This window comes from Canis lupus, chromosome 36 (genome assembly GCF_003254725.2).
Source record: "Canis lupus dingo isolate Sandy chromosome 36, ASM325472v2, whole genome shotgun sequence".
NCBI classification, from domain to species: Eukaryota; Metazoa; Chordata; class Mammalia; order Carnivora; family Canidae; genus Canis; species Canis lupus.
Genome location: NC_064278.1, coordinates 13,886,852 through 13,900,980, shown reverse-complemented (window position 1 = coordinate 13,900,980; position 14,129 = coordinate 13,886,852). Strand labels below are relative to the sequence as shown.

General features: G+C 38.9%; 1 protein-coding gene across 1 annotated transcript; it reads right to left on the bottom strand.

Annotated features, from left to right (window-relative positions):
- Positions 1-234: 234 nt before the first annotated feature.
- On the bottom strand, positions 235-7,883 carry G6PC2 (glucose-6-phosphatase catalytic subunit 2). The gene is made up of 5 exons (XM_025460471.2): positions 7,639-7,883; positions 6,960-7,069; positions 4,767-4,881; positions 2,360-2,475; positions 235-1,578 (listed from the first exon to the last, which is right to left on the bottom strand). The coding sequence occupies exons 1-5, from the start codon at positions 7,854-7,856 to the stop codon at positions 1,067-1,069; spliced, it is 1,071 nt and encodes a 356-aa protein (XP_025316256.1). The 5' UTR covers positions 7,857-7,883; the 3' UTR covers positions 235-1,066.
- Between the last annotated feature and the right edge of the window lie 6,246 nt (positions 7,884-14,129).

Genomic DNA, 14,129 nt, shown 5'->3' with positions numbered 1-14,129 from the left:
GAAAAGAAAAAAAAAAACCTTGGTGAGAAATTCTTAGTATAATATTAATATTCTTTCAATAATAATTTCTTAAGGTAGAGCTACAGATTTTCATCAGAGATTAACCCAATTAATGGTTTTCTTGAGTTGGAGCATGACCTTGAGGAAAGCACTTGATTTCCTTGGCTTTGAAAGACTGGTAAATAATGTTCTAAGCAGAGCATCTTCAGCAGCATTTATTTAAATATTGGAAAGCATTACTGTAAAACAGAAATCAAGAGTTAAGCAGAGGTTCAAGTCCAGACAATAACCTGACCTGTTTCCCCTGCATATGTAGCCATATCTAGAGGCTTGCTGGCCCCATCAACACCCTGCATGGTCTAAGTAAAACAGGATGTGGGATTTGAATGACATTTCTAGAAAAGCAGCGGATTTACATGACAATCATCACAGAAGCATTCACTCTTAACAGATTTTTACTTCTTAAAAATGAAGAAACAAAGCAGTGTAATGGAAATGCACATCAGAAAACCTGGGTTCTAATTCCTGTTCTGACAATGGTGTGACAAAAGCGAGTTCTTTCATAGCCCAATGAACTCCCTTTCCTTCTCTGAAAACTGATGGGATTGGATTTGACTGGGGATCCCACTAAACTGCCCACGGGATCCATAAGTGGCCTGACCTTCCTATGGTGAAAGTAACTGATACTGAGGCTCCTGTTGGGACTGTGAGAAAATGGAGAATGCTGCTTCTTACTGGGGACAATCGGTGATCAATGGTAGATTGTTTCCAGGTGGGAAAGTAGGCCCTAAGGTACCATATTGTCAGATTTGTCAAGAAAATGCAGAAATTCAGATTTTTATGACAAGTATTCTAGTTTTCAAATGTTGGCAACTAATTTAAAATGGGGGTGGGGCAGGACACCATGGTGAAGGCCAAACTAAACATAGATATGGTGGGATGGAGCCTGTGGCCACAATTTTGTGACCTCTGGAAGCCTCCCATCTGCCCCTGCTCTGTGGCTCTGCTGGAGGATGGAGGAGGAATGTCCTGCTGGGACCACAGAGCACTAACCCCCTGCACAGCTCTAATTAATCTTCTTTTCACTTGGTTTCATTAACATATGAATACAGTAGGGAATCAGAGCAACCACAGTCAGTGGGATGGATGCACTTTTACAGAAAGACAGGACATAAAATAAATGCTCTGCATGAGTAGGGATCTTGATGAAATGGTAGAGCTGCAGCGTCATCAATGAGGCCCCTGCACAGAGTAGCCGGAAACTCAGCTTGTAGCCATTTTCTCCTCGGCAGCTCCTAAGGAACATCTCTGAGTTGATTGCAAAGCCCAAGCCAAAGAGCACCCCAAGATTTCTCACGAGTCCAGCAAAAGGTGTGGTGTCAATGTGGATCCAGTCAGGGTTGGCACACCATTTCTTGGCTATGGGCACAGACCACAGCAGGTCAATGTCAAGCAGTCTGAGGAGCAGATAAAAGCCCAGTGCAAACAGAAAGAGGAAGAGGTTGGTCTTCAGATACGTGCTCAGGCTGGCTGTTTGGATGCCTGGAGTGTGTTCAAAGGCCTCTGCCACAAGCATGCCTGGGGATTAAAAAAAGACACTGAAGATGACCATGTGCCCTTCAGCCCCTCAGGAATCATTCCTCTCTGTATTAAAGAATTTACCATCGTGTGCATGATAAAAGGCTTCAGACTTCTAGGTTCTACTTCTTTTCCAAAGCTCTTTTCCTACACAATAACTAAAATACTTGTCCCATGGTCTTTTCACCATCCATGCTAGCACAAGTGAATCTGTCAGGAGTCTGTGGCACTGGGTGACAAACACTTTATAGGCAGAGCACTGATCTAGGTGCTCACAATGAATATTTCAATGGCCAATAGCCAATTAACTAAAGAGCCTTTGAAAAGGTATGTGGGGCTGAATCGTGAAAACTCAATCATGGTGAACCCTTCTTCAGCTAAGTAAAGTCCGTGGTCATGTGATAATCACTTCAGGTGTATGGATGAAATGGCGTAGTGTGCGGCCGGAGTGCTGTTATGAAGTCCCCCAAACCAAGACATAAGCAGACTGTCTGAGCTGATAGCTTGGGAGCTGGACTTGGCTCTAGCCACACTTCAGAGAAACCCCATCTCACTGAGAGGTTTTGTATTTATGCCATCGAATGAGACTGTGCCATTGTGTACATGGAGGATTCGAGCAGTGTGTTGAACCGCTTATGCTCCCAGGGTGCCATTTGGTACTAGTGGCTTGACACAGTTACCTGAGACTGGGGTACTGACTACCGGGGAGAATCTGATGACATAAAACAAATAACACTAAAGCTTTCCAATGATACAACTAAAGGTAAGTGATCATATTTACCACCAAATACTCCAAGAATAACTTGATGAGGAAAATGTGTTGCTATGAATACTCTGGAGATGCAGACACTGATTTGAATCAACCAAAAAAGACTCCAAAGAAATGACCAGGTCAGTCTACGATGGAAGAATAGATATAAGCGTGAAAAGCAAAGAAATTCTATCACTCATAAAATTAAGGGGGGGGGGTGACACCAGATGATCTTTCTCAGAGGAATCCATCTAACTATGACATAACGTTATGATTTTAGAGTCTTTTTCCCCAAAAAATGTTTCCATGTGCTCCATAGGATTTGAAAAACTTTAATGGAGGTTTCTACATTTAGCAATGCATTAAGCTTAACCAGTGCAATACCCTGAGATTTTAGTAAGAGCTATAAAAGGAAGCCAATTTGACATCCTGATAATTATTTTAATGGAGTATGGGCAATTCAAATTTGGGGGAATTACTAATATCCAGAATGACCTAGTATGGATCATATACATATATTTTTATTTTCTGTTGTGTGTGCTTCCTCTTTATCATCTCAACATTTTTTTTTTTTTTTTGGTCTGGAGAAAACTCCCTGGAGAGGCATCTACCACTCTGATGAAAATCACATGAGCATTTCATCAAAGTAAAATCTTCATTGGGTTTTTTTTTTTTCCTTTAGGTTTAATTTCACAGACTCTCAAGAGTCCTGACTCTTTGTTTTTTGACATATAGAAAATAAGAGACAAGGGAATTGATTTAGACATTGTATACTTTGGATTAGAGGCAGCAGTGTGCAAAAAGCTTACAAAAATATTAAAGTCCAAGCTCATTATTTTGATAAAGAATTAGCAATATTCAGTCATAGGAATCCTTGGGGTTCTGCTGTGAATGTTTGTTCCTGACACAATTGAACCAAATTGGTTCTTAAAAAACTAAGAAATAGAGATGAGATTTTCTAAGGGGAAGTAAGCAGAAGTTATCCACAGGGAAGAAGAATAAATAGGGATTTGATAATATTAAGAAGATAAGGAGTAGGCACTCAATAAATATCGATGGACAAAGGAAATGTTGCAGCTGCAAAAATCTAAGGGAATTTTAGAGTTCTTTTCAAAAGAAACAAATTTTTTTCAAGGTCTGGAAATTTGAGGAAGAAATGAACTACAGAGAAAAAGGTGAAGCTTGTTTAGATTCTTTTTTGAAAACTTGTCCGTGGATAGAAAATGATAATTTCTTTCAATTAAAACTTTTTACTGGGTAGCCCGGGTGGCTCAGCGGTTTAGTGCCGCCTTCAGCCCAGGGCGTGATCCTGGGGCCCCGGGATTGAATCCCACGTCAGGCTCCCTGCATGGAGCTTGCTTCTCTCTCTGCCTGTGTCTCTGCCTCTCTTTCTCTCTGTGTTTCTCATGAATAAATAAATAAATAAATAAATAAATAAATAAATAAATAAATAAATCATTAAAAAAAATAAAATAAATAAAAATAAAACTTTTTACTTGTTGTTTGGGGTTGGATAACAATACATTAGGGTGTACAAGTTGCCATCTTATTAGAATAAACCTTGAAAATACCCAAATTTCTTTGGTGGTTGGTTTCTTATATTGTCCAGTACTACTCTAAAAAGTGGAATATGTGATAGTTCTTGGAAATTTTTTATTTTAGAAAAACTTCTGTATAATGATATATGTTATAGTATTTTTTAATCAATTAATTGACAAATCTTATCTCAGTAGCCTAATAATGTATGATTAAAGTAGTGCTCAGGATTGTTTTAATAATAGTTAAGTATTTCAGGAGAAAAGAGAAGGAAACATCCCAATTCCTATAAGAATTATGAATAATCTTATATTAAAGTTCTAGGTCTTTCTCAACATTATGATTCTACTACTAACACTACATTTACTAATGTTCAAGTTTAAGTTTGCCTTTAAAAATATTTTAATTAAAAAGGTTGTATAGTCTTTAAATCTAGCATATATGTTACTGATGTCAAAAACACTGGCCATTCAAAGAAGAACACATAATTTTTCTAAATTGATACATTTAAGGGCAATGTTGATTTCTAAAACTTCTTGTGAATCTTAAAGCAAGAGATTGAGCATGTAAAAATATGTGCTGATATAATTTTAGATGGCTTATTTATGAGATACCAAAGTGATTATTGTATTATGGAAACCTAAAGGCACTTCCAGCAACTCATTTATCAATTAAACATTTCCAATGTTATAATGTGGCAATAGCTCTGAGCTAATGAGGAAATTATCTTAAAGGAAAATGTTAACTTGCTATTCATTTTGCTATTTTGGCTCTGATAGAATAGAATAAGCACATTTCAACAACTAAAAATATACCAAAGTAAATTTTTTAAAAAGCTTTTCTGTATTCAATACTTTCTGAATTCACATTCCAGTGGTACAGAACCTAGAGCAAAGCTGACCTGTGCAGATAAGTGGTAAGTGACTTATCCATCCGACTGACAGTGTGGCTCAGGGCAGCTGTCACCATGACATACCAGACACACGATGAGCCCATTGCATGGCCAGATGGACTTCCTGCAACAACAAAGTGCTGATCCATTTGAAAGGTGGTTAATAAAGTATCCGTATCAGAATTGAATAGCATATTAGCCTTGAAAGTTACAAATAACTCAGAAAAAAAAACACCTCACAGTCTAAATGTAATGTTTAGAAATAGAAATAAAAGAAATAAAGTCAAATTGGGGCTCAAAACACTATTTCAAGAAAAAATTTTTTCAGATTTTTCAAGTTCATCAAGTTCCAGGAATCACAATGTTCAAGGCTAATTAAAAACTTAGGCTATTGCACCAAAATATGCCACCTCCTTCTATATTTTTCACACCAAATTGTTTTTAATTTATGAGAAAGTACTTGCATTGGATCCTGTATCAGTTTATTTTGCTTGGGCTGAAAATTCAAACATCTGACATCATTACTAAGTTCTGCTTACCAATCGATTTACAAAGGACTGCTATGTACTAGCAGCTTCCTCTGTGCCTACCTTGTGGCTGGCCGCTGCAAAGGGGTCTTGTCATTAAATAGACAAGGGAAGCTGTAAAGGGCATTAATTGTAACAGAAGCCTGGAACCCTTTCTACTTCCATGCTTTCCCATGCTGCTTGATTTTTTTTGTTTTTTTTAATCATTTACTCTGATGTTCGCCACAAGTTTGTACCAAGTAGAAGTTTATTCAGATTAAACACCAATCTCTTTTTGAAAAACATTACATTAAACAAAGACAATTGGGGTAGCCCTGGTGGCGCAGCGGTTTAGCGCCGCCTGCAGCCCGGGGTGTGATCCTGGAGACCCAGGATCGAGCCCCACATCGGGCTCCCTGCATGGAGCCTGCTTCTCCCTCTGCCTGTGTCTCTGCCTCTCTCGTCGCTCTCTCTGAATGAATAAATAAATAAATCTTTAAAAAAAAATAAACAAAGACAATCTGTTTCTTATAGATCTAGTTCTTTCAAAGATACATCTTACATAGTATTTTTCAGAGCCTATTATATGCTTACATGAGTTGTAAATCTTTAGAGCGAATGTAGAATACAATCTCTCTCCCTCTCTCTCTCTTTTCCAGAAAATATCTTATGAGGTAGAACATTCTAGGATAAACCAAAGTAGCATTTCAATTGTATCAAAGGTTACCGATCCATCCGTCCACCCAATCCATCCACCCATCCATCCCACATTGGTTTCAAAAAGATAAAATACACACCATCCCTGTCCTGATGGAATGCGCAGTCTATTGGAGGAGCCATGTATATGTAAAAAATTAATTATAGTACACCATGATAAATAATATAACAGATGGATGAATACTTTTATGGGAGCAAGAAAGAAATATATTCAGAGAACTCATTAGAAACTACACATTCACTATATCCAGGTGTTAGTTTCCTGAAAATGTCAAATGGCAAGAATTTTTGCTATGTAACAAACTGTGGTAAGGTACACACATTCTAATAAATTAAAATAACATGTAATTGTCCTTTATGTACATATATAATTTAAAATCTTTTCATAATCTTAAAGTCAGTTTTCATAGTAAAGGGTTTATACTCATACAGAATCTTACTTATAAAAGGAAGAGGACCAAGAAGTCTGCTTATATGCCATATACACAAAAGGAAAAAGAAGTTTGAAAGAAAAAATTCTAAGATTAGAAATAATCTCTATTGGCAATAATAAAACGAGGAAGTCCTTACCTCATTCATGAGATTCTCAAAAAGATCCCTAACAACTTTGAAAGTTGCTCAGCAACAGATAAATCAACATTTCTAGGATTTCAATATAATTCTTTCGGAATTTCTTCTAGCTACCTGTTTTTTGTTTGTTTTTAGAATCAAACCATTACATTCTTCCAAGAAATAAATGCAAAATATAAAATCATTTGGAAAGTAGCCAACTTACCCTTTTACAAAGAACAAAAGGACTGTTCATAAAACTTCTTTCCTTTTCATTAGCAATTTTTATGATTGTGAACTTTCAGCATCCTCACCCATGACATTTTCTCTAATGCCCTATATAATATCATATAGTAATTAGGTAATAATCATACATAATGATTCTCTGTTGGAGTATCTTTAGTAACACGAGGCTGCTGTAATTGCTTACCTGGACCAGTTTCACATGTAGTGGGGAACTGTTCAAGGCATGGACTTGAGTGATTTGGGTAAATCTGAGTTTCTTGGACCCACCAGTAAGGCCGATGACCAAACAATATCCTGTATTTAAAGAAATATAAATATGCATACATACTTAAACACACAAATAGTGCATAGCCGGAGCCTAGCTATCTCTCCTATGAAAATGACTCAAGCAGAGGATTAATGGGGAAAACTCATGATTAAGAGACTTTGGTTTGGGTTCTGGTCTGTCTCTTATTATAGAAGATGACACAGTCCTTTGGAATTTCGGCATCCTGGTTCCCAATAAAAACAGAGACTTTTTTCTTTGTAGGGAAACTTCCGTAGGTGCTGTGGATCCTTAGACTGGGAATATCTAAGTGGTCCCTGGAGTTACCAATCCATTCATTATGGTGCCGCTCATTTAACTAACTTCTTGTTGATTCACAGCATATGTGTTATAGCGTTTAGAATTTACTTACAAGTCAGATAAAATATACATTCCTATGCTTTCTGTAAGTTCTATTTATGAATAGGTGTTTCAAGTTAACTGACATGTTTGAAAGATTTTCCAAGTAAAACTACACACGTCTGAAATGTGATCATTAAGCCAAAGCTACAAATTTAAGAATAAGCTTTATGAAAAATAAAACAAACAGAAGGCTTACCATTTAAAAATAAGATTGAACCAGTCCCCAATGACTGCTACCCATATCATCTTGGTTCCAATTGTCTGATTAAGTTGAAACCAAAGTGGAAAATAAATAGAAAAGATATTCCGGGGATCGCCAACATTGGACATAAAATTTAGAAAATTGTAGTAAGCTCGGTAGTCCTTCTGCAAATGCTGAATAGCGAGCACTCCATTCCTATGAAGGAAATCCATCTCAAAAGAGGGGCAATGCTAACCATAGAGCACTTGGAGCTGAAGTGCTCTGAGTCCCACTGCTTTTATACACTACCCTCAAGGCGGGTCCAGCCATTACTGCAACCTGTGACTCTGACCATCTGTGAGAGGGCATGTCACCCCTCCTCTGCCGAAAAGCTCATCTGTTGATGATTTTAATTGGTGCCAAAGAGGTGAAATACATGCTGAACTGTGGCAAGTCGAGGGGAAATTTAGATATAGACACAATGAATTTCTTATGCAACCTCCCTTTTATGTGCACAGTTGGATCGTGTTTGCTTGAAATTTTTTGCACAGTTCATTTCCTTCAAGGGCAGAGACACTGGCAATTTCTATGCTTGGCTATAAGACTACGCAAATAATTACTGCATGTCAAATAGCCCTTAAAGCCATGCATTTTAATTTAAAATAGACTGTGGCTCTTTGACTATTTTTATTGGGTCTTTGAGAAAAATGGATGAGTAAACATCTGGACATGAAAAATTTATGTGATATGACAGGTTATTTCCAGAATGCAGACTTTTATTTTTTTTATTTTTTTTAACAAACTTTTAAATAAAAATATTTTGATATTTCTTTATTAGTGGAGAGAATATGATATATACAGGGCAGGGAAGGAAATACATGAAATATATGAAATCTGCAAGGAAATCTATTGTTTTTTGACCATCGGGCAAGAACGTGGACACAGAGGTCACTTGGGTAATAGAACTGTGTTAGGAATGAGTCATCTTTTTATGGACAAGAGAATAAAACTGAGAACACCAGGGAATCACTCATGTGGCAGGAAGATAAAAATCAACTGTAAAGGGCCTTTCACCAATCAGGAAAATGGTTTGTTGAAAACAGAGCATTCAGCAGAAGTATAAGGGAAGAACCCAAACAAATAGGTCATTTGGGAATAAACAGAAGGGCAGCTCAGAGAGACCCAGGGGTCCTCGTCAGCAGTGAGATGTTGGAGTTAGAAGGCGAAGTCTACAAGGATTCCAGGGTCCCTGCAAAGCAATGAAGCCCCACCCAGAGGCGATGGAGGGAGAAAGTAGATCACATGTTTGCTCTCCTACCACTCAGGTCCTTATCTTCTCGCAGCATAGCCTCCTCACTGGGAACCTTCTTCACTGGCTATGAATGGTACCTTGGATTTCTCTTGGAGTCCTGCCCCATCATTCCACAGCGCCATCGTCATAGGATCCAGTGTCTACCTTCCCAGCCTCTGTTGACGCCCCTGGAGGAAATGCTTTGACTGCCCATTAAAATCTTTTGGGATTTTTTTTTTTTTAATGCTGAATCTTTGTCCTACTCCAGACAAATTAAGTTTCCGGTGATGGGCCCCAAGCATTGGTAATTTAAAAAATATTTGCCAAGTGATTCCAATGTGCAGCCAGGGTTGAGAATCATTACTATAAAGAAATTGATACATTATCTCTTCTCCTTTCAACTCTGCCCAAAGTCAACCTTTAAAGAAACTTCAATGACATTGAATATGTAAATTATTGTATATAACTGCATTTTCCGGTGAAGTTCAGTTTTTACACCGACTGATTATCTTCTCAAGACTTCAGAGAATCTCTCTAGAATGAAAGAAAAGCCTAATCTAATGAGAAATTTGTGAAGCTGGTAACAGTTGTATGCACACTTGGTATTGTGGCCCAGAAGAGGTGAAGCAATGGTGACAACTGAAATGCATGCGTCCTAAAGCAGGGAGTGCTGATGGTAATCTCCCTCATCAAGTTTGCTCATCTGGAAGGAGGCTAAAAAACAGCCTGGTTTCTATGGATGGGAATTCTGGTTTAACAGTAGAGTGGGATTGCAAGTGGCACCAGGTCATTTTTCAGAAAGTGACTTTATTTTTTTATGTTATTTATTTGCATGAGAGAGAGAGAGCATGAGCAGGAGGAAGAGAGACAGAGGGAGAGGAGAGGAGAGGAGAGGAGAGGAGAGGAGAGGAGAGGAGAGGAGAGGAGAGGGGAGGGGAGGGGAGGGGTGGGGAGGAGAGGAGAGGAGAGGAGAGGAGAGGGAGAGGGAGAGGAGAGGAGAGGAGAGGGGAGGGGAGGGGAGGGGTGGGGAGGGGAGGAGAGGGGAGGGGAGGGGAGGGGTGGGGAGGGGAGGAGAGGAGAGGAGAGGAGAGGGAGAAGCAGACACCCTGCTGAGAGTGCTGAGGCAGGGGTCTCCATCCCAGGACCCAGAGATCATGACCTGAGCTGAAGTCAGATGCTTAACCAACTGAGCCAACAGGTACCCCCAGAAAGTGACTTTCAATGGCTACCAGGAAATGAATATTAATCCCTGTCCACAGTGAGAGACTTACTAATCTCTTTTCTTATTCTTACCATTTCAGTAGGTGGAGAACCAGAAGACGTCAGCCAGTCCTGGCTCTCCCCAGGTGGAGAGTTTTGCTCTTCCCCCAGGTGGCCCAGAATTACACCCCTGGTTCTCCCCCTAGTGTTTAGTCTGACCTGAGTGATATATGTGTTGGGATAAAATCAAATGTGCTGAAAATTTCTGTTGTGCTTGAGTATGCCTTGCATTCATACTCTTCCAGTTATTTGCCTTTAAAAATACTCTATTATCCAATTTTCACTGCACAGTAGTTCAGTAATCCTTGTTGTAGTGATGGAAAAATGTGAATCATCCAGGCCCAGGTCATTTCTTTAGTGTAGAGGCCCCATTTGGAAACAAAATTTTATGTCCAGACCAATCTAGGCTGTGTCCAGTTTGTTCAAAGCCAACATTGGTGAGATTCTAAACAGTGGCAAAACAGACAGAAGTTCATGCTATGACCAGCTTATTTCTAATGTTTTCAACCACCCAGACCTCCAATTCACCTGTAGCATCGTTCTTACTCTGAAGCTTTTCTGCGTAGGCCTGAGAGAAAATCGGTTGACACAGAAGCACATCTGGCCAGCTGCCAGAGCGCTAGAAGAACTTCATAGATATAATCACCACCTGAACTTCTCTTGGATGGCTTATCCCATCATTGGACAGCAGGGCCACTTTGGTCATGAGGATTCCGTGGTTACTGTTACCTTCCCAGTCTCTACATCTTCTCTGAAAGAAGAATCAGGTAGCACCAAGATGGACACCTCAGAGCTTAAAGCTGACTCTGATTCCCATCCTTTGTGACAGCCTTGCCACCCAGCAGACATCTTCTTCTCTGGGAACAAATATGCAAATAATGAAAGCCACTCAAATGAGAACAAACAGAGGCTATTTATTCTCAGTTTGCTATGGCAAGAGTCAGCTACCATCCACTTGCATCTGATAAAGATTCAGAAGCAGGCGGGGAGTAGAAAAGCTTTACTGTAGAGTGGAAATAAGGGAGGCCTCACGTAAGCTCTGATTAGAGCACAAGCAAGCTGGAGATGAGTTAACTAGAAGCAGCACATTTTATGTGATTAGCTTGGGGAGCATATTTAGCATTCTCTGGTTGATCCTGAGTAGGAGGCTGGGGCAAAAAAAAAAAAAAATTGGGAAGCTGACAGTCATTTACCAAATCCTGACCATTCTGGGCAAATTATTTCAGAGGTTTTGCATCAAAATTCTGTTGTCATATTCCGTTTGGCCATTGTCCATTTGGATATTCAGTCTCTCACAAAACGAATTGAATATGTACGTGTCAGAAGCAGTCGATGTGGCTTCTCACCAAGAAATAAGGGAATCCCTTGTCTATCCTCTAATTCTTATTATTCATTGAGTGAAAAAGAGAGCATCGACTTGCTTACCAAAGATAAATGAATTTAGTCAGGTATGCACACTCTGTATGAGGCATTAGCCCTGACTAATCAGAGTCGGTGCTTCCGGCTTTTTTGTTTTGCATATTCAGGTTCTATACTTTCCATCATCTCTTCAATGAGCCATGAGGAAGGACATTACTTCTCTTTATTCTGTTTCTGAGAAGTGTTTAAGCTACATATTTCATCATATTCATTTTCTTCAGAAATGTTCCTAAACCAGAGTGTGAGTGATACCAAATACATTTTGTCTTACAATTAATAATTCAACTTCATGCTCATTCAATCCTTCAGAGTCTGTGGACTATGATAAATTTAGCTGCACATTAGTTTTTCATCTTAGGTAGTTAATTTAGAGAGACCGACTGTCTCCTGAGGACTACCTCGTTCTACAGACCGTGGTATAATTAACTGAAGTAAAAGCACCTTGATTTCTTTTGCCTTTTCACAGGATCTACTAAGTCATTTATTCCCTACAATTCATCATTTTTAGTCTTTTCTCAGTTTATATGCACTTCCTTAGAGATGCAGTCTCTAACCAGCATCTTTGCCATTCCCCTGACAATGATTTCTCTCAAAGACTCTTGTTTTAAGGCATTATATTAGTCTGCTAGGACTGACACACTGTGAGAAATTTATTTTCTCACAATTCTGGAGGCTGCAAGTCCAAGATGTCAGCAAGAATAGCTTCTTCTGAAACCTCTCTCCTTGGCTTGTAGATGCCATCTTCTTTCTGGGTCTTCACATGGTCATCCTTCTGTTGGGATGTCTGCCAGTCATATTGGATTAGGTCCCATCCTAATGACCTCATTTTGACTTAATTAACTCTTAAAAGATCCTCTCTCCAAATAGTCCCACTTTGAGGTACTGGGGATTAGGACTTCAATATACAAGTATACAAATTTGGGGGGATCAAATTCAGCCCATACCAGGGATTTAATTATAATTTTTAAGTGAGGATTTGATTTGAGCTTATGTATTTAATCTCTCTTTCCTGAACCATAGTGCAAGCTCCATAAAATAAGGGATCATGTTTGCTTTGTGTGCCAGCCACTAGCATAGACTCCAGCACAAGCCCATGCAGGGGCTGATTTCCCAGGAAGCTTGCACAGGCCCCTGCCCTGGAAGGTTATTGCTGGGAGCTGCTGGGAGTTGTATAGCATATTAATCGTTTTATATTCTTTTTTATTAAAGAGAGGGTCCAATATTAGAAGAGCTTTATTTCTCGCAAAACCTGGACCTGCACCTGAGCCTTTCCTAGTTATTCAATACATGTCTCTTAAATGAATGAATTAATTATTAAACAAAACTTAAGGAGAGTGCTAACTTCTATTAAGAGGCTTTTAAAAAGTTTGTGAGCTCTGTGAGTCTAAACTCAAATGCATTTTTTCCACAAAGATGTTATAAAGTGACTGGGTCAACAATGCTTTTTTAAGATGGAGAAAATTATATATAATGTTTAAGAAAAAAGTAACATATGGGAACCTGGGTGGCTCAGTGGTTGGGCATCTGTCTTTGGCTCAGGGCGTGATCCCGGAGTCCTGGAATCGAGTCCCACATCGAGCTCCCTGCATGGAGCCTGCTTCTCCCTCTGCCTATGTCTCTGCCTCTCTCTCTGTGTGTCTCATGAATAAATAAATAAAATCTTTAAAAAGAAAAAAGTAAGGTATGTACACATCTGCTTATGTTTAAAGAGAATAGAAGAATAAACAATTTTTAAAAGTTCTCTAAAAAGGAAAGAAGAGGATGGACTGGAGAGAATGGGAAAAGCTAGACTTCTTTAAATATACTTATTTTCTAAGATTTGACTTTGAAACCATGCAAATATTTTACATAACTATAAAACTAAATTAAATGTAAAAAGCAGTTAATGTAAAATTTTAAAAATGAAATGAATGAGAGGAATGAAAACAACGTTTACTTGACCCATCATATTTGTGAACTAGTCACTCCTAGCTCTACAGCACTTACACATATTTTATGATTTTTGTTCCCTGTGAGAAACTTCTTTTTAAGCGTTTCCTTAGTCCTCCTCAGTTTGCCATCTGCTACCAGAATTGTCATAGCTTGGGTAGGGATGCGCTCCAATACTTTTCCTATGTGGCTCATAGCAAGAGAGAGAGAGAGGCAGGAGTTGGTTCTTTTATGGTACTAATAATTTTCAAGAAGTGCTTTTCCCTTCAATAACAGAGTGTGCCTCATACACTGAGTCATTTCAAAGTCAAGGTTGTTAGGATTAAGGTCTGTTCCAAATCAGTTCATCAAATGATGGAACAAAGCCATGTCTAACCTATGCAACCCAAGGTCCAAAAAAGGGTAGATCTTCATCTCTCCTTCTCCTTTTGAAGTTGTGTTTCTCAGAGTGTGGTCTATGGACCACCTGCTTCCTGCCACCTGCATATAGATTCCCAGGCCCACTCCAGACTATGGAATCAGACTCTTTGGGATTGAGGTCCAGAAATGTGCATTTTAGTAAGCTTCCTGTGTGGTTTGTATACACATCAAATTGTAGAAGCTCCAC